This window comes from Raphanus sativus, chromosome 7, assembly GCF_000801105.2.
Source record: "Raphanus sativus cultivar WK10039 chromosome 7, ASM80110v3, whole genome shotgun sequence".
Lineage (NCBI taxonomy): Eukaryota > Viridiplantae > Streptophyta > Magnoliopsida > Brassicales > Brassicaceae > Raphanus > Raphanus sativus.
Window position 1 is genome coordinate 12,521,560 of NC_079517.1, and position 26,980 is coordinate 12,548,539.

The 26,980-nt window shown below is 31.5% G+C and overlaps 3 protein-coding genes across 12 annotated transcripts; 1 reads left to right on the forward strand and 2 right to left on the reverse strand.

Moving 5' to 3' along the window:
* Positions 1–3,254: 3,254 nt before the first annotated feature.
* LOC130497799 (uncharacterized) lies at positions 3,255–6,839 on the reverse strand. 9 transcript variants are annotated; one of them, XM_056991007.1, is made up of 8 exons: positions 6,173–6,839; positions 5,938–6,096; positions 5,771–5,869; positions 5,534–5,671; positions 4,357–5,437; positions 4,178–4,286; positions 3,980–4,053; positions 3,255–3,901 (listed from the first exon to the last, which is right to left on the reverse strand). In XM_056991007.1, exons 1-5 carry the CDS (start codon positions 6,755–6,757, stop codon positions 5,309–5,311), a joined length of 1,110 nt encoding a protein of 369 aa, XP_056846987.1. In that variant the 5' UTR covers positions 6,758–6,839; the 3' UTR covers positions 3,255–3,901; positions 3,980–4,053; positions 4,178–4,286; positions 4,357–5,308. The 9 variants fall into 9 exon arrangements, with proteins under 9 accessions (XP_056846987.1, XP_056846988.1, XP_056846986.1 ...); XM_056991008.1 differs by having other exon boundaries at positions 4,159–4,286; XM_056991006.1 differs by having other exon boundaries at positions 3,255–3,595; positions 3,829–3,901; positions 3,980–4,286.
* A 1,433-nt stretch (positions 6,840–8,272) lies between these two features.
* Positions 8,273–8,912, forward strand: LOC108817530 (mitotic-spindle organizing protein 1A-like). 2 transcript variants are annotated; one of them, XM_018590250.2, is made up of 2 exons: positions 8,273–8,379; positions 8,532–8,912. In XM_018590250.2, exon 2 carries the CDS (start codon positions 8,538–8,540, stop codon positions 8,742–8,744), a length of 207 nt encoding a protein of 68 aa, XP_018445752.1. In that variant the 5' UTR covers positions 8,273–8,379; positions 8,532–8,537; the 3' UTR covers positions 8,745–8,912. The 2 variants fall into 2 exon arrangements, with proteins under 2 accessions (XP_018445752.1, XP_018445753.1); XM_018590251.2 differs by having other exon boundaries at positions 8,337–8,445.
* A 2,126-nt stretch (positions 8,913–11,038) lies between these two features.
* LOC130497629 (protein SAR DEFICIENT 1-like) lies at positions 11,039–15,058 on the reverse strand. The gene is made up of 7 exons (XM_056990571.1): positions 14,896–15,058; positions 14,561–14,636; positions 13,173–13,728; positions 12,191–12,351; positions 11,883–12,059; positions 11,702–11,798; positions 11,039–11,601 (listed from the first exon to the last, which is right to left on the reverse strand). The coding sequence occupies exons 1-7, from the start codon at positions 14,982–14,984 to the stop codon at positions 11,372–11,374; spliced, it is 1,386 nt and encodes a 461-aa protein (XP_056846551.1). The 5' UTR covers positions 14,985–15,058; the 3' UTR covers positions 11,039–11,371.
* Positions 15,059–26,980: the final 11,922 nt, after the last annotated feature.

Consider the following 26,980-nt stretch of genomic DNA (forward strand, 5'->3'; position numbering starts at 1 on the left):
TTGTAACGACATATTTTGACTATACGGACGAAAAACCTTAAAGATGATCAGTCAGGTAGGATCTCAACGCTTCATTCATTTTATTCCGTAAACATCTTCTTCTAACCAAATGTGCCTAAGTGAATTTAGAACATCTTGTCTTCATCTTACCACGGCGACCCTTTCTTTCATCTCTCTCCAAATTTATAACCAAACTCGTTCCTAGTCGAATTTAGACCATCTTGTCTTGATCTGCGAGACTGCGACGAGTTGAAATTGTTGGCTTAAAGAGGACAACAATGTTCAATCACTCTTCAAGCTACAACGGACAACAATGTTCTACGTAAACTTAAACTCCACAATCCACAATAGTAGAAAACAATCTCAAACTTCATCTTCTTCCTTCTCTCGTTGCATCATTGAGTTGGTTCCTAATGGCAGCGAACGGAGGGCTTACAACTGCCAAGCCTGACGCTTGCATCAGATGACGCTAAACACATCATTCTATCGTCAGATCCTAAGGTAAGTAAGTAGTTTCTTATAGCTCAACTAGGGAAAGCCCGCGCTTCGCGCGGGATTTAATATTTTGTCAAATATATTTTAAGGTTGTTTTTAAATTTACAGAATTGTGATCATCTTTGGGTCGGGTCAGTTTTTGAAATGATTTGTTTGCAATTAGTGTTTCTATAAAATTTTCGCTTAAGAGATTATTGGATATTGCATTGTTTTTATGTACAATGGTTGTGTGTTTCTTGTATTAATCCAGATATTAGAACTATTAATTTTAATGTCTAATTTGTAATCCAACTTGTTGATATTTGTTAAAATTCAAATTTTGATTTTCTAAATAGTACTCACTAACCATGAGCTAACATATTTAGCTTAAATTTTGAAAATAAATTTTATAATCTACTTGTAGTAATAATATGTGTCATACCGATTTTGCGTAATTATGACAGTAGCATTTTATTTTATCTATTAAATAGATAAACAAAAACATAATAGCGTTAGATAATTAATGTTTAAAATTCTGATATATCAATATAATTGATATTCAATGCTCAATTGGCTTTCTAAGAAGAGACAAAAATTTACTCTATTGTTTTGCAAAAAAATCTATTGGTATAAATAGATAGATTGTGTTTCTATTAACAATTAGCTGGATTTTGTATTAAATATGAATATTATTTATTCTATAAATATAATGTATTTAAAATTATTGACTTGTGTATTATAAAATATTCAAAATATTATTATACTATACATCTAGGTTGAATTTAAAATTTATTATAGTTTTTTCAGCTTATTATAGTTATAATATTATAACTAAATTAATTAGTTATGTTTTTTTTTCATCAATTAGTTATGTTATTTTAAGTAAATTATGATGCATAGATTTATGATTTGAAAATGATAAGTTGCTTAATGTATTATTTTAAAATTGATGGCCATGCTTGTTAGGTGTCTATTAAGGATTTTTCTAGTTTAATTGGTCTGTGAATATGCATATTGAGCTTTTGTTTGTCCAATATCATATTTTTGTACTAATGAACTTTAGTTATTGGGTTTTTGAATGATGACTAAAAGAAAAAATGAAAATATACCTCCGACCTAACCTAAACGTATTCTTCCTTTTCTTTTCACTACATCATCCCATCTTCTTCATTTCACCTCCTCACCTTCTTCTTTCACCACCTCACCGCATCTTCTTCTTCACCAACTAATCTTTTTCTTTTTCATTTAGTTTTGTTCTTCTTGTTCTCCTACTTCGTTTTCCTCCCTCGATTGCTATTTTTTTAATGCTTCAGTTAACATATGTAGGTTGTTTCTTTCACTTTCTATAAATTGGTTCAATTCTATAACTTTTTCTCAGTCTGAACAAAACAATTATTAACTTAACCGATTCTTTTCGGATAACCAAAATCGCATGTTTAGATGTAATCCTCTGTAGTTTTTGACAGAAACAAAGTTTCCAGAATTTAATTTGATGCGGATTACAGGTGTGGATGTGACGGGGTCTGTGCTGTCTCGTCTCAGTTTAGTTGGTAAAAGAAAAGCTGGATGATAGATTTGGACTTCGATAATAATTTTCAATAACAGTGGGAGCCCACCCGCGAAGCCCAAAAATAACAAATGAAAAAAACAAAATATAGAACGCACTGCTTAAATTAAACGAACTTGTGTCATCTTGTGGTGATAGTATTTGATGAGATGGCAAGTTTAGAGGAGAGAAACATTTTTTATACACTAAATGATTGAGTTGATATTTGTTTTAGATTTAAAGTTTGGTTATCTGTTGTGTGATACTCGTTATTTTGCGGTTATATGATTGTTAATTTTTCTGCTCAGCCACCAGTATGCCGATGACATCTCTTGATATTTGAATGAGACTTACATAGTTACATGTACCCCTAACTTTTTCTTGAGGATGTTGTAAATGTGAGGTACAACTCAACTCTGGTTATGCTACAATCTAGGGAGCAATGTGTGTGGTGTATTGAGAAACAGGCTTTAAATAGACTCAGTTTTTTTCAATTGAGACCTACGGGAAAGGAAAAGAAATGAAATCTCATTGTCATCAAAATGTTTTATTTGAGCCACAAACTAAGTTTTCATTAAAACAGAAAGATGAACAAACTTTGAGAACATATCTCTGTTGTCTTAGTGGATAAACTAAGCTATATCGTGGTGTCAACGTTTTGGTTTTTTGATTATCCTTACTTTGGTAATGTATCAAATTAACTCATTGTTCAACTGATAATTATAGATGTAGAAATGTGGATTTGTGATAAATTTTGATGATAATGCTGTTTCTTTTTTTCTTTTAATTCTTATTCATGGGAGTGTGTGTATGTCAGAAAAAAGCCTATAACAACCTTATGTTTTTGCGTATGGATTTTAAATATCTATTTTTGCATAATCCCTACAATATTTGCTTGTAGACTAAGAAAATATGTTTTCTATATTTAAAAGAGAAAATATCTAGTCATGAGGGAAGCTAGCAGGTCACAGGCTGCCATCTCCATGAATCATAGTCATATGGAGACGACATTGCTAAGAGCTTCCTTTCAGCATCTTAAGCATTCTATAATATGTAAGGAATCCAATATGTAGTTAACTGATCTGTAGAACATATTTCCAGACTTAAAAACAAACTTAACAACTAAACATTGTCGATCTTATGCTTGTCATCCTTAACAATATGCACACCAAATCCAAAAAAACCAAGCAATGTCTTCACTTACAGGTTTTTTAAAAAATTACCACTAATCTAATGAGAAAGAACAAATGTTAATATTAAACGTTAACCAGAGTGAATTCAAGTGTCTTGGAAAGATACACAACTATCACACTGGAAGAATAGAACAATATAAGAGCACCGCTTATAAACACAAACATATTAAAATCATGCAACTTTAGCAAATTTACAAACTTATCTAAACATAAACAAAAGCTCACTTGGAAAATCCGACCACTTGGAAACCTGGCGATTACAATTTTTAGTGCTTCATCACTTGGCCCTTTGGGTTTGTCTTTTCCTTTTCCAGCACTTTTAACTTCTAGCAGAGGCCCATCTTGTTGAGATGCACTGACATCTGGTTCCCTCTCATTAAACCTGTGAATCCACACTTGTTAAAGTTACAATGTTAGGATCTTTACCAAATCTTTCATATATGAAAACTATTCAAATCTTGTAGAATGAAGCTTTAAAGATTGGTTACACTAAACACTTCCATAAAGAAGCATACATGGAGGAATAAAAATATATTCTGTGCAGAATAATGTAACGAATAAGATGGAATTTCTCATTCCTCTTTCTAGTGTGTCCAGAAGAGTAAGACAACAAACCAGATCCGTCGCTCCGAACTTCACTGAAAAAGGATCCTGCACCCCGAGTACTTGGCCTCTACCAAAATTCAATCTTAAGAATCAAAACAGTTTTAAGAATTAACAATCCCAAGCCACTACAAATAACAAACAGAGGAGCTAGAGTGCGAACACTGAACCAGCCTTGAGACAGTCCCTAAAAGCGGCGAGACGGTGGAAATTTACGGTAGTTGGCATGAAGGTTGACTAAAAAATTGTGAACAGAGAGCATAATCAACAAATGGTCTCAAAATATATAATAAAAAAAAAGATTCAAAGAAGATCTGGGAAACATGACGAATATAATCATACGATTAAAGATCGGAAAAACCTTCAAGGAGGTGTAGCTCCAATCCCATCTAACTCGCCACAGCGTTTGATGTTTCGAGCATCCTAGAATCGGAGCAAACGCACCTCGACACTGGAAGAACACCGCCGGCCTGCAAATATTGTGTTTGTTTAGGATTTTCATGAACTGAGACGAATGATGTTCTAGGGATGCAGCAGTACCTTTTTATAGATTGAGGAACGTCGTCTTGAAGAGATAAGGATCATTGAATGAGACTTTGTGCTTGATTTGCATTGATGGAGTTAAGAATTTTCATAAAGTCGATGAATGAAGAAAACGAAACGACGAAGCATTACTCGTTCCTTCCCGACGCTTCGTCTTTTACTCATCATTCAAAAACTCCATTGTTGGGTTCGATCTTCAAGAGTAGCTCTGGAATGGCGAAGATGAAAACGGGTTTCAACCCTAAAATCAGAACCAACGCGTTTTCACTTATTTGGATTGGATTCCATTACCGCAAACCAAAGCCCATATACATTGCACAGCCAGATAAATGAAACGCAGTGTTTTATTGAATGTGACACGTGTCACTTTCTTGTATCCCTATTTTCCTACGTGGATGAAGGAGAAGAGAATGGAACTTTTCTTTATAGTATTAGATACCTCTTTTGACCTTACAGCCCGCGAGTAAACCTAAGTAATAAATGTAAGTGTGCTCTATAGATTACATAATGTGTTTTGAAACAGACAAATGTGTATGATATTGGTGACTTTATTATTACAGTAACATCATTGAATTGGCCACACTATTTATGTAGATAATAACCTTCTAGATGTTAACTTGCACGAATCATTTTCATGTGATCTAATAGCGTTAGATCTCATCGACCCAACATCTTTTTGTAGTTGCCGACCTAATAATCACCAACCAAAAGATTGATCTTAACCCACACGCAATGTGGGGTTCACATCTGTGACTTGTTTCCATAGGTAAGTAATAGTAACAATTTGCTGCTTCTTACAAATGTTTTTCATCAGCATAAAATAGCAAATCATGAGCAATAATCCCCAGAGAAGAATCTAACATCAGATAGTGATTGGGATTAATCTCCAGATCAGGAATCATCATCATCATCAAAGGAGGAGAACTTATCTCTATATATCTAAGACTTTTTAAACATATGGCATCGTTTTACAGACCGGACAAGAGTTCTTCCTCAGCAGCCATTGTTTCACACAGTGGATATGGTACCTGTGCCCACATCGTAACTTCCCTACCTCGTCCTTACCCTCGTACTCTTCCTGTCGGCAAACAAACACAAGAACGTGGGGTTGTTGTTACAAAAAAAAAGAGAATGAACATCTGAGTGTAATGAAACCACAACAACTGGAGCTTACTTGACAGATGCTGCACTTTCTATCTTCTAGTTGTGCAATTTTCTGAAATTGTTTGACTTTGCAGAGACAGGTTTTGATCTGCTTTTCATTAAGTCCAGTGTCCACATACCCAATTCTATCACCAAGCTCCAAAAGTTGCTGTTTTTTTTTCACACAACGGAACAAACACAAAACTCTTTAATTAAAAAAAACATAAGAGTTAAGATACTCTTTTGTAAGAAAGGAACATAACATTACCTCGTAAGACATGGCATCGACGTTGAGCCTCAAGTCACGGAAGTGATCGTGAGAGCTTAACATCCCTCCCATTACAAAACCATTCTGTATCATCATCATCTACAAACAAAACCATCTAGATGAAAAACAATGCCCACACAAACTTAGTCAAGAACACACTCTCTAACCTCGTCGAGTCCATTAGGGTAAGGTTGTCGTATATGACGATGATGATATCTATCGGAGAAAAGCGTCTGCGTCTGTTCATCATCCCTCGACGTCAAATCAGAGTCAAAGTAAGAACTAGTTTCTTGATTATGAGATCGCCTCGGAGGAACAGAAGAGCCCTGCACATAATGTTAAAACACTTTTGAGTTTTAAGACAAGACTTGTGTAATAATAATAAATAAAAAAGACACAAACCTCTCGATCGATTTTGCGTCTCGCCGGAACGTTCCTTCTCGGAGGCTCCGCTTCGACGGGGATATTCGTGCCGGAGACCACCGCATCGGTGGAAAACCCGATCCCGGGTCCGCACCAAACATCAGGAACCGGACCGCAACCGCTTCTATCTGCCTCGCTCAAGATCTTGACCGAGCCGCCATTGTAGCTACTAGTACAACCCTTGTTCTTCTTCTTGCTCTTCGTCTTCTTGGTTTTGGCATCAGTGGCGTCCCAGTTCGCGGAGGAGCGGATCACGGCGGGGACGGAAACCTTCTGGGAGGCGGAGGAAGTGCAGCCGAGGCTGCGAAAGGAGGAGGAAGAGGTTTGGGGTAAAGGGTTTGGTTTCTTTGCCTTTCTTCTGGTGGGTCCGTTGGATGATGAGGATGAAGGTAAGAGGAAGAAGGTGGACATGGCGGATTTAGAGATGCGGTTAGGTTTGGGGATTAGAGGCTCATCGGCGGCGGAGGGATATGGTGGGAGGTTGTTGTTCATGGGTTGTTGGTGTCTGATGTGGTGGCAGATTGTTGTCGAAGAAGTAGACGAGGGATCTCCAGAGACAGGCATTGTCTTCTCTCTGAGAGAGAGAGAGAGAGGAAGAGATAATGGAGTGGTGGGGAGAGAAGCGCACACACACACACACACAGCGCGGGGAAGAGTGTGATGGACTTCTTAACTTGGTTTTAGTGAAACTAATTAACGTATCAATTTAATCAAATCCACTTTTCGTATATTATATAGTTTGTGTACTCTTGAAGTCTACAAGTGAACTGATCATATATTTTTCTTTTCACATGCAAGATTTGTGTTTCGTTTATACTTTACTGAGTTTTTAGGACATCATTATTGATAAGAAAAATCTTATAAGTATTTTACCGATATTTAATATGTATTTTAGTTATAATTAATTAAATAAATAAATTTAAAATTTACAAAAAATTATAAATCAAGTGTCTTAAGAGTTTTTCAAAACTTAAATCCTGAGGTAAAAGAGGGTAAATTAAATACCAGAATTTTCGATTTTTCTTTTTTTACTTCCAATCAAAGCATTAATATTTGACTTGATTTAAATAACCTTTTTTTTCATTATGTTCACTTTTGTCACGAAGATAAAGGAGGAAAATTTATTGTCTTTGCTTGTATATGTAGAAAAGGTCTCTCATGTCACTTTTACTTTTCTTATTTGTCAGAGCTATATTCCAATTTTTATTTATTCGATGTAAGGAAGACGAGATGCACTAGAGGGTCCCAGGTTTTGATTATGCTTTGGCCACAAAATTGAAAAGAATCTGCAAGTTTCTATATATCGAAACCTGCCACATGGATTAACACAATTACCCAAAGAATATTGGTCCGGTTTTGATGGGAAATAGATTAGCTGTAAACAATTACTGTGGTTGATATTTGAGATAAAAATAAAAATGATAAAACATGGAAGACTGTTAGGTGCGTCAATTAGGTGTTGAGTGCAAAACCAGAGTCCAAAAGTCTCAAGACTTTCAACTTTATTCTCCTCGGAGCATGGCCCAAAAACTCCACGACAAACGACATTGTTATTTTAGGTTGCCAAATTGTATTTCTGTCGATTAGTTACTGAGTCGTAATTCACAAGAACAATCTAACACGAAACAAAATACTAGAATCATACATTTTCTATCCATCTACCAAATTTATCAATGGCTAGCAGTAATAATAAAATGAAGCATTTGTCTGTATCTTATTAATGAGAAAGTAAAGCATATATCTATTTATCTTTTGGATGAGAATTGATACATTATTTAAAAGTAAGCTATCTTAATTTCAGCTAACTAACAATGATCTAATTGTTTAAATACTCATCCAATTTCAATGATAATATAGCAAAGTTAGTATTTAAATATTTCCACTGTTCCTAAAATCAAATGCATTTTTTTCCTTTCAAAACTGGCCTAATTAATCGGCCTAAGTCCTGATCAAATGGCCTAATTAATCGAAAGCAATTAACATTCTTAGAACCAGGCCCAGTGGACTTTCAAAAAAATCAAATATCAACCACAGTTAGTATTTAAATATTTCCACTGTTCCTAAAATCAAATGCATTTTTTCCTTTCAAAACTAGCCTAATTAATCGGCCCTAAGTCCTGATCAAATGGCCTAATTAATCAACTGTCAAGCTCTGGGAACTCAGATCCGTCGCCGTTGCATAATCGGTTTGTACATCTCTCTCTTCGTTTGTCTCCTTTGACTCTATAGGAATCCAATTTAACTTTTGAGCAGTCAGTAATCGATAACTCCGTATAAATAGTTGAATCTTTTTCGTAGATTTTGGAAATGAAATTTGATTTTATATTTGTGGTGACAGAGTAAAATGGAACAAGAGGCAGCTGAAACTGCGAGGGAGTCGCTGGAGCTTGTGTTTCGGATGTCGAACATCTTGGACACTGGTCTCGATCGACATACATTGTCTGTTTTAATAGCTCTCTGCGATCTTGGTCTTAACCCCGAGGCTCTAGCTGCTGTCGTCAAGGAGCTTCGCCAGGAATCTGGCAACAACCATGGCAGCCGCTTAAGATAATAATTCAAATCCTTTGGAAGATGGATCAATACTGAAACATCTGCGATTGATTTTTTTTTTTCTTTTTCCTTTTATGTTTCGGTTTTATTCTGCCATTAAACTTATCGAGTGTTCCTGAGATATAGAGTCTTATGAGGGGCCGAATCACAAAGTTACCCTCCTCATCTTCTTGTCACCATTAGTAGTCTTATCTAGTACACAGTTCACATGTTTTACTAATTAGTTTTCAATTGATTATAAATGGTATCCAAATGAATAGTAAACTGAAGGAATAACGGGATGATAAATTACCAAAAATAAACATATTCATCATATATATAGTCGAGTTATTTCTCAAACTCGTCAAAACATAAAATCTTTGATTTAATACCGTGAATGGTTAAAAACATCTGCATCATGTTGTCAAAACATGAAAAATGTGAACAGCTAAAATACCATTAAGCGAAAATATTACTCTTATTGAAATTTTTACACATTCCTCCTATAATATACAGATTTTTTTACTTCCCAAGACACATTTTGAGTTTCGTATATCACAGCAAGGCACATTCCACTTGAGGAGTAGTTTATTAAGAGTCAAAGACCTTAATGTCCTTATAGTGAATGAAACCGAACCGGAGTCGATATTGCCATAAACCAAACCATATAAAAAAAAAAACTTAAACCAATTCCCAACTCTTGTATCGTGATTTTCTCATTCCCGCTTTTCCCCACTCTCTCATTCTCTCCTTACGATTGCGGCGGAGATCAAGAAAGAACCCTAATTCCAGTCTCGCCGTTTCCATCTCGTCATTCCCGGCTGATACGAAATTTGCTACCGCTCCTCTCCGGTGTAAACATCATTACCAACACAGATTCCGTCATGAGAGGTAAATAACTCCGATTTAAACACAGATTACTCTTTTTCAATTATGATTTCTGAAAACAAAACATGACCTTTGCTCTTTTTCTCTAATAGATGAACTATTTTTACCTAATTTCGGCCAAGATCTATGTTTTTTGTTCTGTAGAATTTTGTTAATTTTATCTAGAGATTTCGCTGTCTAGTTTTGCTATGTTTCCTGCCGTCCCACCTCGTGTTGGTTTGGTTGATTTTACATTTGTTAAATGCGTTAAAAATGGTGTTTTTTCCTCAGCTTAGAGTGATTTTACATTTTGATTTGTTTCTCCTCAACTCCTGTGTTTAAGATCTGTATTGTTACGATATGTGAAGTTACGTTTTGTGTGTATTGTAAAGTGTATCATGAAATCCGTTAGGTTCACAGATCTTAAAGAGGTTCAATTTTTATTTTGGTTTATGATGGTTTCAGTTTTTTGATATCAATGTTTACGTGATCTTATAGGAAAGAACAAACCCGATAACCTCCGAGACTTTTCGCAAGTTTTCCATACCTCCACTTCACCCAACAAGACAACTCTGTTCCACGCTCCACAACTCCTCCACACACAGCTCCTTCGTACACAACTCCCCTGAAGACACTTCACCCGTCCACAACAGTCCCATCCACAACAGTTCCGTCCACAACAGTCCCGAACACACTACGCCCATCCATGATTCCCTTTCAAACACACCATAACTCCTGCGAACTCAAACTACTCCACATGTCAGCTATCGTTCCGGTCTTCCGGGGATTGAGCAAGAAAGATAATCCTATGTTATTTTCGTTACCTTCCTCGATAATGCAAGTGTAATTTCAACTTGTTTTAGTAATGTCATAGCTAAAGAAAACTTGTTTCCATATCTGATGGTTTCATTTTTTTGGTATCAATGTTTTCTCTCTTATACACAAGTCCCTCGTACACAACTCCCCTGAACATGCTTCACCCGTCCACAACAGTCCCGTCCACAAGAGTCTCGTCCACAACTGTCTCGTCCACAATATATTTGTTTACGAGAAAGTTAACAATTTTTTTTTCATTAATGGCAAAATCGTAAATACTTCATCTTTTTCTTTTTAGGGTTTTGTTTCTTCTGCGAATTTTCATGGCCGCCGCACACATTTCTAACATGATTTATCATTATTTTCTGCCATTTTCTTATTATTTGTGTTCAAAACACTAGATTCATCACCTAGAATTCAAATTCAACCTTAAAACAAACATAAACGTGATTTTTTTTTATGCACCCGATTTTTCTGGCCGCATTTGATAGCACAAGATTAAATTGTGGATGAAGCAATCCAATGGTCGATAGCACTTCTAACATTCAACCTAAAGGTGAGAGACAAAACTCTACTAAAATCACATCCGCAGGTTCAAAAAGTGCTTTATGCAATCCAACGGTGGGAGACAAAAGTAAAAACCAAACACACTTTATTGTTTGAACCGGCTGGGATTTGCCACTAACCGGCTTCAGAAACCAAAGACATATCAACACTCGCTTCATTAAGGGCAAAACAGAGAAACAACACCACTAGATCCAAAAGAAAGTGCCTCACATGCACAATGTGTTCCAACTTGCAAACAAAACTCAAAATGTGCCTCTTCCAGCAATCAACTCTAATATACAGATATACATATATATATACAATGTAATCCATGTTTTTACCATTGTATATATAGTTACACCTTTATTTGGAAAGAGTCTAACCATCATGTGAAGGCACAAGAGGCTTCATATTCCAATACTAACGTAGATGAGGATTTTCAAAAGGGTTCATATGACTTTGTGACGAAGATCCGGTAATGTTGAAACATACACCGAATTCCATTGGGGTCGTGGTAATATAGCCTTCGTTAATCATCTCCATATTGTTGGGAGATCTCTCTAGAGCATATCCGTTTTGTTGATACGATTTATGGTTTTCAATGTTGTGGTAGTGGTTGTTTCCACCATACGGCTGCTCCATAGTATGACCTATATATGACCAAAATTATTTCATTAACTTACTATGCCCAACTTTAAAAATAGTTGTACAAAATTATGTTACTAACAACTATATCCTATTCTAAATTACCTGGTGTCAAAAGAGGAACCTCGTTTGTTTTTATTTCCATCACTTCTAACTGATCCCACTTTGAGTAAGCTTGTCGAGCTAGCCTCTTGATATAGAGCTGCAACCAAATGTTACCATTAACGAAATAAAAATACAGTTTTTCCAAAGGATGACTTCAAATTCAAAGAAGAAAGATATATACTTGATTCACCGCTTCTCCACTAGAAAACACCTGACAATTGATCACTTCGCATATTGGATTCAAGGTCAACGAAAAATTAGTTCCTCTGTGAATGTATAACTTATTTCCTAAAGTACACTCTCGAGCATGTTTATATGTGACATCCCACATTTTATCAGACATTCCTTGGCCCAAAATCTGTAAACAAACAAACAAACAAACAAATCCTTATAAGTCAGACAATCAAATTTCTCACAAAAACATGATCGGTATACAGATAATACTTCTCTGTCAGTAATTAGGACAAATTAAATGATTAATAGTTTTACTTGACGGAGTCTGTCGAGGTCAACGACGGATAACTTCAAAAAGTCTTGAACAGTATTGATGTTTTCAGCAGTGAGCTTCTTGTGAAAGGCCCCATCTTTGCCTATCTTCTCTAGTCGCCACACGTCGTCTTCTAACATTGGTGGGTGATGTTTCTTGTACACTTCACCAAACCCCAAGAAGTACAAAACAAAAACTATTAATACAATTTTTTCAAACTTGTATTATTTGTTTGTCCCTAATACGTACTTTATGTATCTGCTTATGCTTTGCGAACTATGATATCACGACGAATTAATGTAAGGAATGGTTCATAGACAGAATATATGTAAAAGCATTTACCACGACTTGTTGCATTTATATAAAGTGGACACTTGTTTGCTTATGGTCCACACCGCAAATAATGTCAATTTGTCAATGGCATACAGGTTGAAATAATAAGTAAGTTTGTGTGGAGACAAAAAAGCAGACTTTGTAAGGAAAATATATCACGACTAGGACAACCAGAGAATTCAAAATAATTCGACCAAAGACAGCAACATTGATGTAACCCATTTCTTAATATAATATTTTAGTTATTAAAACTAATATTCTTCTTAAACAAATAAAAATAATACATTATATATATATATATGTACCATATGTAATTATTATTTGATGAATAAGAGTTCGTGACAAAAAAAATCAAAATATCAATTACGATATAGTTTTGACAAAAAAAAAGAAAATATCATTTTAATGTATTTCTATTGCACATATGTTGCATAGAATCTATATGTTAAGGTGCGTGATTGATATAGTGCAATCATATATGGTTAGGTCAAAGATAATGGAAACATGTTTCTTGTGATGTTATGTTTCTGTCACATGTCTAGTGGAGTGCTTTAATCAATGAATCTACAAAAGCCAAAATATATGTACATATATATTTGTTAATAATTACTAATTAGGGTAAATTAGCAAAGATCAGGAAAAGGAACTTACATTCTCCACGATGATCTCTAACATTAAAGGCTTCAGTCATTGCTTCACAAACCGAAACCCCTTGACCGCTACTCCCTTTCGCAACTTTCACGCCAATTTTAAACTTTCGGCTACGAATCCAACTAGAGTTATCCGTAAACTCAACATCTCCAATAGTACCAACGCCGTTTCTCATGGTCACAGTAACTTCTCCAGCAAGTAACGGCCTTTTACCATCCCTTTCTTTAACGATGTTACGGTCAAACTCATCACTACTCCACTTATCACCCGAAGGAAAATCTCCGTGAAGGGCAACGATGTCTAGTCTGATCGGATGGTCGAGATTCACCGGAGCAGTGGAAAGATCATTGTTTGAGTCATCAACAAGGATGATCCGAAGTGGATTGTTGTCCTCGTCAATGATTTTACTTCCCGTGAATATTGGTTTCTTTAGATGCTTTGCGAACATTAGCTTTAGTGTCGGAGCAATATTCTCCCGAGCTTCTACTTGAAACGACGATGAACTAGAAAGTGATCGAAGTCTTTTACTTATTCCATGTTCCACTTCTTGCCTGACCTGTTTCCATCACCAAAACCAGTTATAAATTAATACTCTTACGATGATCTTTTATATGTTCTATAAAAGATTTTCCGTTTAATATTTCCTTGCACAAATAACAAAAGTGTATATTATTTCTGTTGTTAATATGATTTACTACACTATAATTCTGTATTAGCCCATGAGAAGCTTGAAAAAATATATAACGATCTTGCTAAGTATTTTTCCTAAAAAAACCCTAAAAAACTCCATGTACCAAAAATCATAATTCTAAAATATTATACGTAAAGTAGAAGTGGTGTAAAATTTGTATCCCTATATATATGTAGATCTCATCAGTAATCCTAAAATGATCTGTAACTTTGAAAGTGTTAATTCAAATCTTCATGAGGTTATGATAAATTAATAGTGATGGTATGCGTGGGTATGTGTTGTACATAACATAAGTGTATCGGATTAGACAGAAGATCGAATCTTTCTTATTTTATCACTTCTAACTCGCATACTAGGCGTTGTCAATGCTAGACTTCTGTATATTTGTGTGTGTGTATATATATATATATATGTGTGTGTGTGTGTATATATATATGTGTGTGTGGATGCATTTGATACTTGTTACTTAAGTCTCAATGTGATTAAACATGGTAGATACGTACCTCTAACTCTCAATATGATAATCTGATAAATTCTCTTGTTCTCTACTTATCTACATATATCTATGAGTTATCAATTTTAAAGTATAGATATGCACATGAACCTAACTATATTAACATACAATAATGTCATATTTCCGTTTTAACAGAAAACGAGTATTTATAAATAACAAAAAGTGAAATTAAAGTGTACTTACAACTTTTCTAAGAACAGGCTCTAGGGCTAACGAAAGGCTCTTCATAGTGTTCTCAGTATTCAATGCTCCAAACACACTGGAATTTGGCCGGGGGAAAAGTAACCAAAACGTTTATCAGAAAATGAATCAATAGAAGAAAAAACACAATAGAGAGAAAGAGAGAGATCGGAAGAGACAATATACATAAAATAAAAGCATACACGCATATATATATACTTTATATATATGTATATATTGAACAATGAACATCTTCCTGGCTAAAACTATGGTTGTAAATGATTAGTCATAATACAATATATGAACAAAAATATTCAAGAAGTTTTGAGGGAGTTTACGAGGCAAATAATGGAAGAGATTTCATCCGTTTCTCCGTTTTGTTTTCTTGGTCTGATTCTTGATCTTGAATTAATCTCTTCCCCGCCATGGGATCGGTGTGGTGATAGGTTCGATCAAATCTAGGGTTGATCTATTCTGTTGATAGAAATGTTTGATAATAATAAAGGGGCAAACATGATATATATGGATGGTTTTTATGAAATAAAGAAAGTTCGCAGAACGACAAAGGAAATAACCTGGCAAGTGGCAAAATTATGAAGGAGAGGCGAAATTTCTTTTAATAGCGTCATATATAGGGAGACTTTTGACGTCAACCCCAAAAGAGAAAGTGTTTTATATAACGGTTAACTAGATTTTGACCCGCCCTTTAAAGGGCGGGTATATGTTTTGTTTTATGTTTTTTAAAAAAATAATTTAATTTAATTTTTGTGTTTTTATAATTATATTAGTGTTTAATATTAATTTAATTTAATATATTTTTGGTGACTATATTCAATATGTCAAGTTGCATAACTATACACTTGTATCATATGCATTCATAAACAATTTTAAAACTTTATTTCTAAAGTTTGCAACATATTATATTTACTTAGTAGTTACCTAACATAATTTAGTCAAGAATATTTATATCCCAATCGCCCCAAAAAAAGTCTCATACTCTATTAGACATGATCTATATATTCGAACGGTTCTTAAATTATTATATTCAAAAACTAATATCAAACTCAACCCGCAATTAAAACCGAACAAATTTTTTGAAAAATGTTTAAAGAAATATTTTTTTAACATATTATGTTATATATATATGTAGTTGGGTTAAAATGGTCTTCACAAACTTTAAGTAGAATCACATTTAATAAATATTTTTATTCGAATAACCTATTTAAAACCCGTTAAACTAAATGAGTTCATATGAATATTTATTTCTATTAAAAATTCACTTAAACCAGTTAAACCCCGTCAATCATAAAATTAAATTTTATTAATAACCCGCTTCCACCATTAATTAATATTAATATTAGTTAACTTTATTAGTTAACTTTTAAAGTTTCATAAGAAATATATTTCCATCAGTTTATATATATATTTCTGTTTTAATTTTAATATATATATTATATATATATATATATATATATATTCCGAAATATTAATATTTTGTAAGCAAAACATATTTTGTGTTGTACATTTTTAGAAATTTAATTTTCATTTTTATTTTGGTAATTATATTTGTGTTTTTTGTTTATAATCATATTTATGTTTATAACCACCACGTATATTGTGGTTCTGGAATATTATTGTTTGTTAAATAAATAATGTGATTTTGAAATTAGATATGGGCTATATTATTAACTATTAGGTAACAAAAAAGAATAAGAAAAAAATAGTTTCAAGAACTTTTGGTTACTATCTGCGGTCCTAAAAAATCGGGAATGTAGTGGTTGTTATGGAATTTTGTTTGTTGTTGTTGTATTATATAAAGTAAAAATTATAGGTTAAGCAGTTATTTTATATGGCACATAAACGGTTATATATAGTTTCTATTTTTTTTTTAAGTTGGACACAACTAATATCAACTGGTCATGTTCCAAAATTAATAGTATTGATATTAAAAACTTAATAAAACCCGTAAAAATTGCTAAAATCAGAGGTTTCATGTCAAACTTATGGGTGATCGATATATAATTCAATTTTACTTAGATTGTTGTTTTAAAATTTTAAAATTTAATTTCACTATTTGAATTAGATATTTAAATAATTATTAAATTGATATTATTGTATTTTTATTATATGTCGTAACTCTAACTTGTTATAAAATTGTAAAAAATATATTTTTATGTGAAATGAGAACAAAATTTAGAGTTTAAAATTTTATTATATTTTTAATCTGTTCTTTTATTTTTAATATTGATATATTTATAATATCTATTTTATTTAAACATAAGCATCATTATTTTTTGCCCTAGCAAACCCTTGGCATATATACCTTTTTTGCCAATGAATTTGTTTTTAAGTATATTAATCTAATTATATAATTGTAACTTTATTTGATCAACAATTATATAATTGTAACAACTTTTGTAAACTGAATACATATCAAATAACATCTGCTCTTACTCCCTAATAATCAGGACCACTTCTTTCTCACAATAAATTAAAACTGTCGAGAACATTATTTGCCTACTCCACTAACACTAATTACATCATAATTATAAGGTCAGTTTCATTTATCCATTGGACCAAACATTTATCAATTGGGCATACTTCTAATTTAATAGTATAGATATTAAGTTTGATTACTTCTTCTTGTGGAGAGGGCACTCAGTGTCTACGAGTGTATGATAACATCCGATCCGCGGTCCGTTCTTTAACGGTTTTTTTTGGCAAATCTTCAAAATTATACTTTTTTTTACTGAATTCAAAATTATACTTTCTAAAATTTATCCGAAAATAACACCACCAACTGATAAAAATCTATAAATTATATTTGCTTCCACTGTTTCAGAAAAATATTATCTTAATATTTTCATATTTAAAAATAATGTTATTCTACTTTTAATGCTACTTTACATATTCAATTTTTCCTGCCTTTTTTGAATAACTAACAAAATTTTCTTTAAATTATTTTTCGTTTGATTAATTGTTTATTATATACAGATATGTTTTATAATTTTCTAATTTTTAATCTGCATAAAATTCTTTGCGAAAGGAAAAAACATTTAACAAAAAAATTTACTCTAGCTCCTAAACCTTAATCACATTCTCATCCTCTAAGTACTAAAATTAAAATTCTAATCACTAAGTACTAAATTCAGATATGTAATATGTATTTGTTTTTATCTTTAATAAATGATACTTTTAAAAAAAATCCATTCATATGCTAATTTTGTTATAAAAACATAATTTATTACTATGTAAGATTTTCTTTCTTTTTCATTTTTTTCTCTTTTTCATCTTCAAATAAATTAATTAACATACTTATGATAGATCAAGATGTCATATATAAACGATAAATCAGTTATCTAGTAATTCCATTTTTTTTGTTATCTAGTAGTTCCATGTATTACTTAATCAGAAATTTATGAAAACTAGAGAAAAAGACAGGTTTAGTTTAGATTTGTTTCTTCTTTATTTGATGTCAAAAAGCAAAGTTTGCAATAACATCAACTTGTTAGTTCTGGTTGGTCTCGTCCGAAATATATGGATATATCAAGCTCTTTTTTATACAGAAATAATTTCATCGACCTAAAAGAAAGTATTGTGATAATCTAAGCTTTTTAGGGGTTTCCCAATATATTATAATAATTGAATGGCTACTATTAAACCATAAATTTTGAAACACTCGTTTTTCATGTAGAATGTTTTGCGTCAGTAAATCTTATCATCCAAGTTCTTATGGGTTCATTAAATATTAAACTACATAAAAAGGGTAAAGTGAATCATTTCGAAGAAGGTTCGTGGAATTGATTTGTTCTTCACGGGTAGTTTCTTGTGGGGTCAGATTCTAATCTCAATCTTCCTAAAAAACTTGTCGTTCTTTTAGCTTTCAGTCGACTCTGTTAGGTCTCTATCAAAACTATTATTTTATTTTCCAACTTCAAAATATTCTTGGAGGCGTTTAATTAATGAATGGTATCGATGATAAGCTTTATGGTATTCTTGTTTCATAGTCTTGGTCACGAAAGTCATTACACAGAGTACATAACAATAACCATTTATTGAAATTGATATAATCTGATCGATGAGAAGTCCATTTCTCAATTGCTATCCTCTTTTGGGGGTGGCTAATTCAAAAAACTCTGTAGATTGCTGATTTCGTACATTTTCATACTAATTGAACTTTAAATTCATTATGATCTGAGTATATTCCTTTTTCTAGCTTTGAAATGAAATTAAAACCAAAGATTAAATGTAAGAGTCAATTGGGTCAATATTCTAAAACCATGGTGAAATTAAGAATCTGCCTTGAGCAGTGAAATTTGGGCCACGTGTTGGATCAGAGCAAGGCAAAATAAAGAGACACTAAAAGAAATGTCAGTGTAGAATAGTGATCTATGGTATATAGCTAATTATGAATAAATGTGTGGGTAGGGAATGCAAATTCTCTAAATGTAACAATTGGCGTGAGGAACAGAGTACCGTGTGCACCAAGGATCTACCCTTCTTGGAATCTACCTTTCTTTCTTGGAATCTACCTTTCTTTTTTCTTTTGTGCACCAAGAATCTACCTTTCCCCTTAGCAGTTTTTGTCACTAAGCTAAGCCACATTCTTTATATCTCAGATATATATGTACCGTGTGTAAGTAATAATTTATTTTGATTAAGTAACTTTAGTTTGGACGTTGTATCTGTAAATCTTAAACATATAGTCATATAGCCTTAATTAAATATAATTAAATATAATTAAATTTCTTAAATATAAGTATAACTTTCCACTTAAGCTTTTTTAACATTATTAAAAAAAACATTATAAAAATATGTTGAGATAAAATGAAAGACCGCACAAGGAACAAAATGTCTGTGTGTGTGTGTGATTATACGATTACTAACTAGCGAATTATAACAGGATTATAATAACGTCTTGCAAGTCAATCTCTGTTACTGCAGTACTGGAAGAAAGGATCTAACATTTTTTACATTGCTTTCTTTGTTAGTTCAAAAAAGAGTTATAGTATACTACTGGTTTCTCAATATACTATACCATCTCCAATTAATTTATTAGACAATCATATGATACTCATTTGAACAACGAAAACATATCGCAATCATAAATTTTTGCAACTCTACATATTTCAAACAAATATTTAGAAATGAAACAATTATTTTGGAGAACAAAAGAAAAAGAAACATTTGGGAGTTTCTTTTTGTTTAGGATTTTTGTAAAAGGAATGTCATGATTGATTTTGAAAAAGTAGGACATCACAACAAAAGATGAGCTAGCAAATCATTACTTTTGGCTCATATAATTGTTTGTTTGATCGTGCATTGTTTGTTTAAACAGTTAGTGTAAGATGGTTATACCTCCAAGTTGTTAGTATTGTGGTGTTCCACATGGTTGAAGTTAACAGGAATGGCAGAACGATATCTTTACGTGATTCCGTAAATATTTTACCAATCAAAAAAATTGTGAAATAAGAAAAATGTGAAAAACGCAGATTTGCCTTTTTATTGACAGAAATATAAAAAAAATTATTAAGTGGAAAAGTAAGTTTTAATAGATTATGGTGAAAAAAATATAAATTCAAACCTTTCGTATTACCAAATTATATGCTAATACCATTTTAAATAGCAATATTTTTTTATGATAAATAGTTATGTTTAAAATAAAGTTATATTATAATTTGTTTTGTAATATTATCAATTGTCAATCTGTTACTAAATCATATTAAAAGATAAGCTAAATATATATAATAAGAGCTGAAGTAATTTTAATAAATTTTAGTTATTTTCATATTATGTAATGATTATTTTTATTATTGATATTTAATTTTCTTATAAAAGGTGAATACCATTCAAAATATTTTAATCAATTAAATATCTATTCCATTATTTCACAAATTTTAAAAAATTTACAGCTTAATTATTTTTTTCCGGATAAATTATAAATTTTTTCACAGTTTAATTATTATTTTTTTCACAGTTTAACTATTCTTTTACGATTCCGTGATTAACGATGGTAAAAAGTATATAACTTATAACTTATTTTAGTATGGTATAAATAGAATTTTTGGGCATGAAGTTTTTAAATACGGACAAGAATTCTCGTAAAACAAATCCCCTAGACTATATTTGCGAAGTGATTTTGCCACATGTCCTCTTCAGAATCAGTTTCGCAAAAAAAAAGTGACATGTCTACTAAATTTGATGACATGGCATATGAAAAATATGACATGGACAACTATATTTAATGTAAATTTATATTTTTGGTAAATTTTTTAGAATATAGTAATAACTCATATATTACATTTATGTTGATTTATATTTTTGGTAAACTTTTTAGAATATGGTAATAATTCATAGATCCTCTTTAAAATAAAATATTCAAATATGAACATTACTAATTTCGAAATCTTATTTAATTATATTTTTATAACTATACAATTTTATTACTTTAAATTTTCGAAATTTTATAGAATTTTTAAAAATTTATAAAAAAATAAACCTAAAATCATTAATTTCTTATATTTTTACAAATTTTATAAATATTGTTTAGCTATAATTTTTCAAAATTATCAAGATTATATCATTTTTATTAATTATGTAGTAATAACTCATATATTACATTTATGTTGATTTATATTTTTGGTAAAAAAATAGAATATGGTAATAACTCAAAGATCTTCATTAAAATAAAAATATTCAAATATGAACATTGCTAATTTCGAAATATTATTTAATTATATTTTTTATAACTATACAAATTTTATTACTTTAAATTTTCGAAATTTTATACAATTTTAAAAAATTTATAAAAAGTAAACGTAAAATAATTAATTTTTTATATATTTACAAATTTTATAAATATTGTTTAGCTATAATTTTTCAAAATTATCAGTTTTATATCAATTTTTATTAATTATATATAAATTGATCTCTATAATATTATTTGAAAATTCAGTTTCCTACGTGTCGCGCTCACGTTAACTCTCACGGTGGTTGATTATGATGATACCATTAACGAATCAAATATATCTAATTATCATTATTAAACATTTATTTTTTTTTCTTTTCTATTTAGGTTTCCTTTTTTTTCTTCAAATAACCTATATATAAAGAAAATATATTAATTTAAAAACGAAAATATCTTTTATATATAGTGTAATTCATAATAAGGAAATTTCACAAAATAATCTTAATTTTAAAGTAAAAAAATATAATCTTCCCTTTTTAAAAATAATCTTCACAATATAATATATATTTTTAAAAGTATTAAGCATTTTATTTAAATTAATATATTTCTCATATTATTACAAAATAATTTAAATAGCATAAATTAAGATATCTTTAATGAATAAAATTTAATTTAATCTTTTTATGTTCCCTTTTATATTTTTCAAATAACATGTGTGATAAAGAAAATATTTATAAACTTAAACCGAAATTATTTTTATATATAATTTGATTTCATAAATAGGAAATTTTAGAAAAATAATCTTGATATTAATATAAAGAACTAATATTCTTTTTTCGAATGTATCAATTATATTTTCATGCAATTTCATACCTATCATCATTATATTTTTATAATTTTATTTGTGATAATTATCATATTCCAAATTACCAAGTACTATAAAATTAACATAGGCATAGGCTATTTACAAATAGACAATTCATAAATATATATACACATCTAATATGAAAACCAAACTAATGCAATGAATACAATGAACACAATATACCCACAAATGAGTAACTAGACCAATTCAAATTATTTTATACAAAGTCAAACAATAAATAAAAATAATATATTATCATTTATTCTCAACATTTTACTAAATAAATATAAAATTCTCAAATTATACTACAAATATATTAACCAACTATTACAATTAAGATATAATTTTGAACCGATCAACACTTTAGTTTACTTTTACTATTTAATTTTCAAAACAACATATATTAAATTATACATAATCCGACCAAATATATATATACAAATTTAAGGCAAGAATCAAACTACATAAAAATAACAAAATTAATCAAAATTTTAATCTCTATAACAAAATATCTTAGTTGAATCATAAAAAGTAAATGTTATATAATATATCCAAATAATAACCAAACAGTCGAGATATTATATATCCAAAATTATAATCTAATTAAAATAATGCAAAGTTATTTAAAACAAACCATGCATATTGATTACAATATAAATAACAGAACAAATAAAAAATTAAAAAATATTAATAAACTATCATAGTGTAAATAAAATATTATAATGTATTTACTATATAAATATTTATACCCGTGCATGAGCACGGGAAAATCACCTAGTATAATTGTTGATTGTAAAGTCGTGTTTGTAACATTTTGTCTAGTTCGTAAATATATTATACTCCCTCTGTTCCTAATTAGTTGATGTTTTAGGAAGGAAATTTTGTTTCAATTTAGTTGATGTTTTGAGACTTTTAAGGTAAAAACTAATAAAATATTCTACTGATTAGTTTTTAAATTAATTAATTGTTCTTTCCAATATTTAGATACAGTTCACGAAGTCAACAAAAGTTTAATTACTTTCTTTAATTCAATACCTTTTTCATACAAGTCCTTGTAGCACTATAAAAACAACTACTACTACACTAATAGAAAACCATGCATTATTCTAAAAAATGGATCAAAGAGAAAAAATAAAAGAAGAAAAAATGAAAGACAAAAAAGACTATTCACCAGATGTGAGAAGGATCAACAAAACACACTCGATTCAGAAACTGGATTTAAACAAGTCACCTAATGAAGAAGAAGAGCTTCACCCCATCAACGAAATTGACGAAACAGTACGAGCTTTGCTTTGGATACACTTGATTTTGAAATGAATCTCCATGATCTGTATAAAAAAAACAAACCCAACAATATTAGAAAGAAACCCAATCACGATAGTAAAAGGTGAAACAAGAATATACAATTTGTCACTTTAACAATGTTAAATAAATTATTAACAAAATAAAATTGTGACAGATAATAGTGGACAGAGAAAAATCTAAATTGATAAAAATTAAATTATTTAATTCTTTATCTACAAATGAGAACACCAGAACGTGGAGTTCATGTACACAGAACAAATCTTATTCACTTGGTAGTTGACACAAAAAAAGTGGAAACAATTCTGTATCAAGAATAGAAAAAAATACCTGGAACCCATGAAAGCTCTTCATCACCATCGTTGAAACTTTCTTCTCTAGGTGGAGATGCATTTAAATCAAACAAAACTCCTCTTTCATCATTTTGTGCTAACAAATTCAAATCAAAATTGGTATCCATGAAAAAGTATAAAAATCATTTTTTGTTCTGAAACTGGTATAAATAAAAAACTGTCTCAAAAAAATTTCAATTTGGCTCCATTATTTTTCTTTGAAATTTAACATCATGCATGTAAAATTTGGCTCCAAGTTAAAAAGATATCGTGCGACTCTTTGTGTTCAGTCTAGGAGTAGCTTTACTTTTTTTTCTTTAATCAAGTGTTTAGAATAAAATAATATTTTCCTTAATCTGTGTGTTTTGTCTTAAAACATCAACTAATTAGGAACAGAGGGAGTAATAAACTAGTGTTAAAAACAAAAGAACTGTTATGAATATTATGTTTATGGATGTCCAGCCCATTAGATATTTACTTGTAATCTTGGCCCGTTTATGGCCCATTGTATTTAGGTCCATGTCGCCATGTATTTCCTATATAAGGAACACTTTGATTCAATAATAAGATTAGAGTTTTCACAACACGTTATCAGCACGAGAGCTCTGACAAAACCCTGAATGAATTCCGAAACCCCTTTTTTCCCAGCAACCACCATAAACCCTAGAAATCAGACGAAACTTCAAAACACCGTATCTCCTCAACCCGACGGATCCAGACGACGAGCCACCTATCAAATTCAAGATCTCGACGAGACGAATCCAACTCCGTCGACCTCATCGCAATCCGATACCGGACGCGTTCTCACGAGCTATTACAAGAACCGCCGTCAACTTGATTCAAAACCCTAATTCGGACGCAACTTCAAATCGACGTATCTTTCAAACCATAAGGAGTTAGCCGACGTTCCATATATCAAATTGAAGCTCTCGACGAGAAGAATCCAGCTCCGCAAACCTCGTCTCAATCCGACTTCAGACGCGTTCTCCACCTCCGTTTCAATCCGCGTTGACAATTTCCTTTTTACTAAAGGAAACCCTAGCTGTTTTTCCATTCTCATCCGACCAGCACACATACTGACCATCCGACGAATTGATCAGCACCCGATAAGCCACCAGACGATCCGACAGTTCATCCAACAGCCGGTAGAGGTTCCGGACGATCCGATCAGTCCGTTCCTTGTTCGCGATAGATGTTCAAGCCGTTCGCGGTTTTCCTCTCCTCTCTCTAGGTGGTCCAGTTTCAGATTCTCTCCAATCTAAAGGTAAATAAAATCTGAAACACCCTTTGGAACCATATCAAAACGAATTTGGTTGTTTGTTAAAGGATTGAACATTAAAATTTGATGAACCTAAAAACCTAGGACAATTGAATCCCTAAATAAATTTGAGGAATTAGGATTTGGTTTAGTTCTCCCATTAAGTTGCTAGATCAAACGGTCATTAGGTTGTTAGAAGCACAAATATTCCTTATTCAATAAGAGATTGATTAAATCAATTAAAACCAAAACACTAAGTGTTCTTGAATCTCGAAATTATCATTGATCTGAATGATCAAATCGATTTTAAACTTTGAAGTTGATCATCTCCTAAAACATAATTATGATCGATTTATTATAAACCCTAGAAACTTACTATAAAAAAAAAAAAAAAAACTTTATATTTTCAGAATATTTCTAGAAAATGAAACTTCCTATTTTTAGAAACTTACTATAAAAGGAAACTTTCTATTTTTAGAAACTTACTATAAAAGGAAACTTTCTATTTTTAGAAACTTACTATAAAAGGAAACTTTCTATTTTCAGAAAATTTATATTTTCAGAAACGTTCTATGAAAGGAAAAACTTTATATTTTAGACATATATCTAAGCCGTGTGACTTGTTTATTAGGAAATCATTAACTCGATTGTTTGCTTGATCACACGATTTATATGATTGATTTTCTTATAAAGATTGAGTGATATATAATATGAGATGTCGAAAATCAACTTGGATTATGCTGTCCTAAATCTCTAAAGAGATAATCATTTAAAATGTGCACTGGATACCGAGGTTATCCTAAAGTCAAAAGGACTTGGTGAATGAATCACATAAGGCGATATTGCCAAACGAGAAAGATTGATACATGGCAATATTAGTTATTAGCCACCATCTAAATGAGAGTCTAAAGAAATCAGTATCCTAGTAAAGAAAATCCACTAGAACTTTGGACCGCCTTACAGCGGAGATATGATCACCATAAAACGGTGCTATTACCAAAGGATAAAATTTGAGTGGAAGAACCTGAGATTTCAATACTATAAGTCTGTGGATGAATACAACTCGGTTCTGTTTAAGATAGTTTCAATGTTGAAACAATGTGGTGAAGAAGTAACTGAACAAGACTTTCTCTAATGTGTTACTGCAACAACAGTATAGAGAAAGAGGTTTCACCACCTATACTGATTTGATCTCCTGTTTACTATTGGCTGAGACCAATAATGAGTTATTAATGAGAAACAGTGAGATGAGACCTCCCGGTACAAAATCATTACCCGACATTTCTAGGCTGACTTTGGAGCCTAAAAAAGAAAGTAATCTCGTCCAGCACAACAACCATTCCGGCCCTAGCCGTGGGAAAGGTTATGGACGAGGTCGTGACACATTTAAGACACATGGGCGAGGACGAGGCCGCAGTACCACACCTGGCTTTAGCTGTGGCCGAGGTCGAGGTCGAAGTGTGTCTTTTAAACCTTAAATAAAATCTTATTTGTGTCACAAATGTGGTATGGGTAATCACTGGGCAAATAATTGCCAAACTCCAAAGCACTTGTATGAGCTTTACATAGAGAGTTTGAAGAAAAATCCGGAAGCCAACATGGCTTACCGAGATGGTGAAGATGACATGGATCATGACCATACTGATCAAATAGAGTATGAAACTCATGAAAAAGAAAATGATCAGATGGATTATGAGACTTCAGATGCCTTGAAAAAAAAAAAAAAATCTCGACATCAAAACTCTATGATATAGATAAGAGTATATATGAGTTTATAAATAAGAGTATAGTCACTCGGCCAAGGCATTATATACACCCAATAAAAGACCCATTGAGTTATAAAGATTTAAAAATGAATGGTTTCCGCATTGAACCAATGGGCAAATGAAACAAAAGTTCCTTCAGATATATGAGAACAGAAAAATTGCCCAAGACCATAGAAAATGGTCGAGACTATACCTGCATTCTCTACTGATCT

Bases quoted from the DNA above. Each gene is read 5' to 3' on its own strand.
- LOC130497799 (XM_056991009.1), bottom strand. From the start codon at position 6,757: ATGCCTGTCTCTGGAGATCCCTCGTCTACTTCTTCGACAACAATCTGC. The intron at 6,097-6,172 runs GTTTGTGTCTTT...CATTATGTGCAG, and splicing joins GACGCAAAATCGATCGAGAG to GGCTCTTCTGTTCCTCCGAG. The intron at 5,672-5,770 runs GTAATGTTATGT...AAAAAAAAACAG, and splicing joins TCGATGCCATGTCTTACGAG to CAACTTTTGGAGCTTGGTGA.
- LOC108817530 (XM_018590250.2), top strand. From the start codon at position 8,538: ATGGAACAAGAGGCAGCTGAAACTGCGAGGGAGTCGCTGGAGCTTGTG.
- LOC130497629 (XM_056990571.1), bottom strand. From the start codon at position 14,984: ATGGCGGGGAAGAGATTAATTCAAGATCAAGAATCAGACCAAGAAAAC. The intron at 14,637-14,895 runs GTAAACTCCCTC...GCCAAATTCCAG, and splicing joins TCTCTTCCATTATTTGCCTC to TGTGTTTGGAGCATTGAATA. The intron at 12,352-13,172 runs GTAAGTTCCTTT...GGTTTGGTGAAG, and splicing joins TAGAGATCATCGTGGAGAAT to TGTACAAGAAACATCACCCA.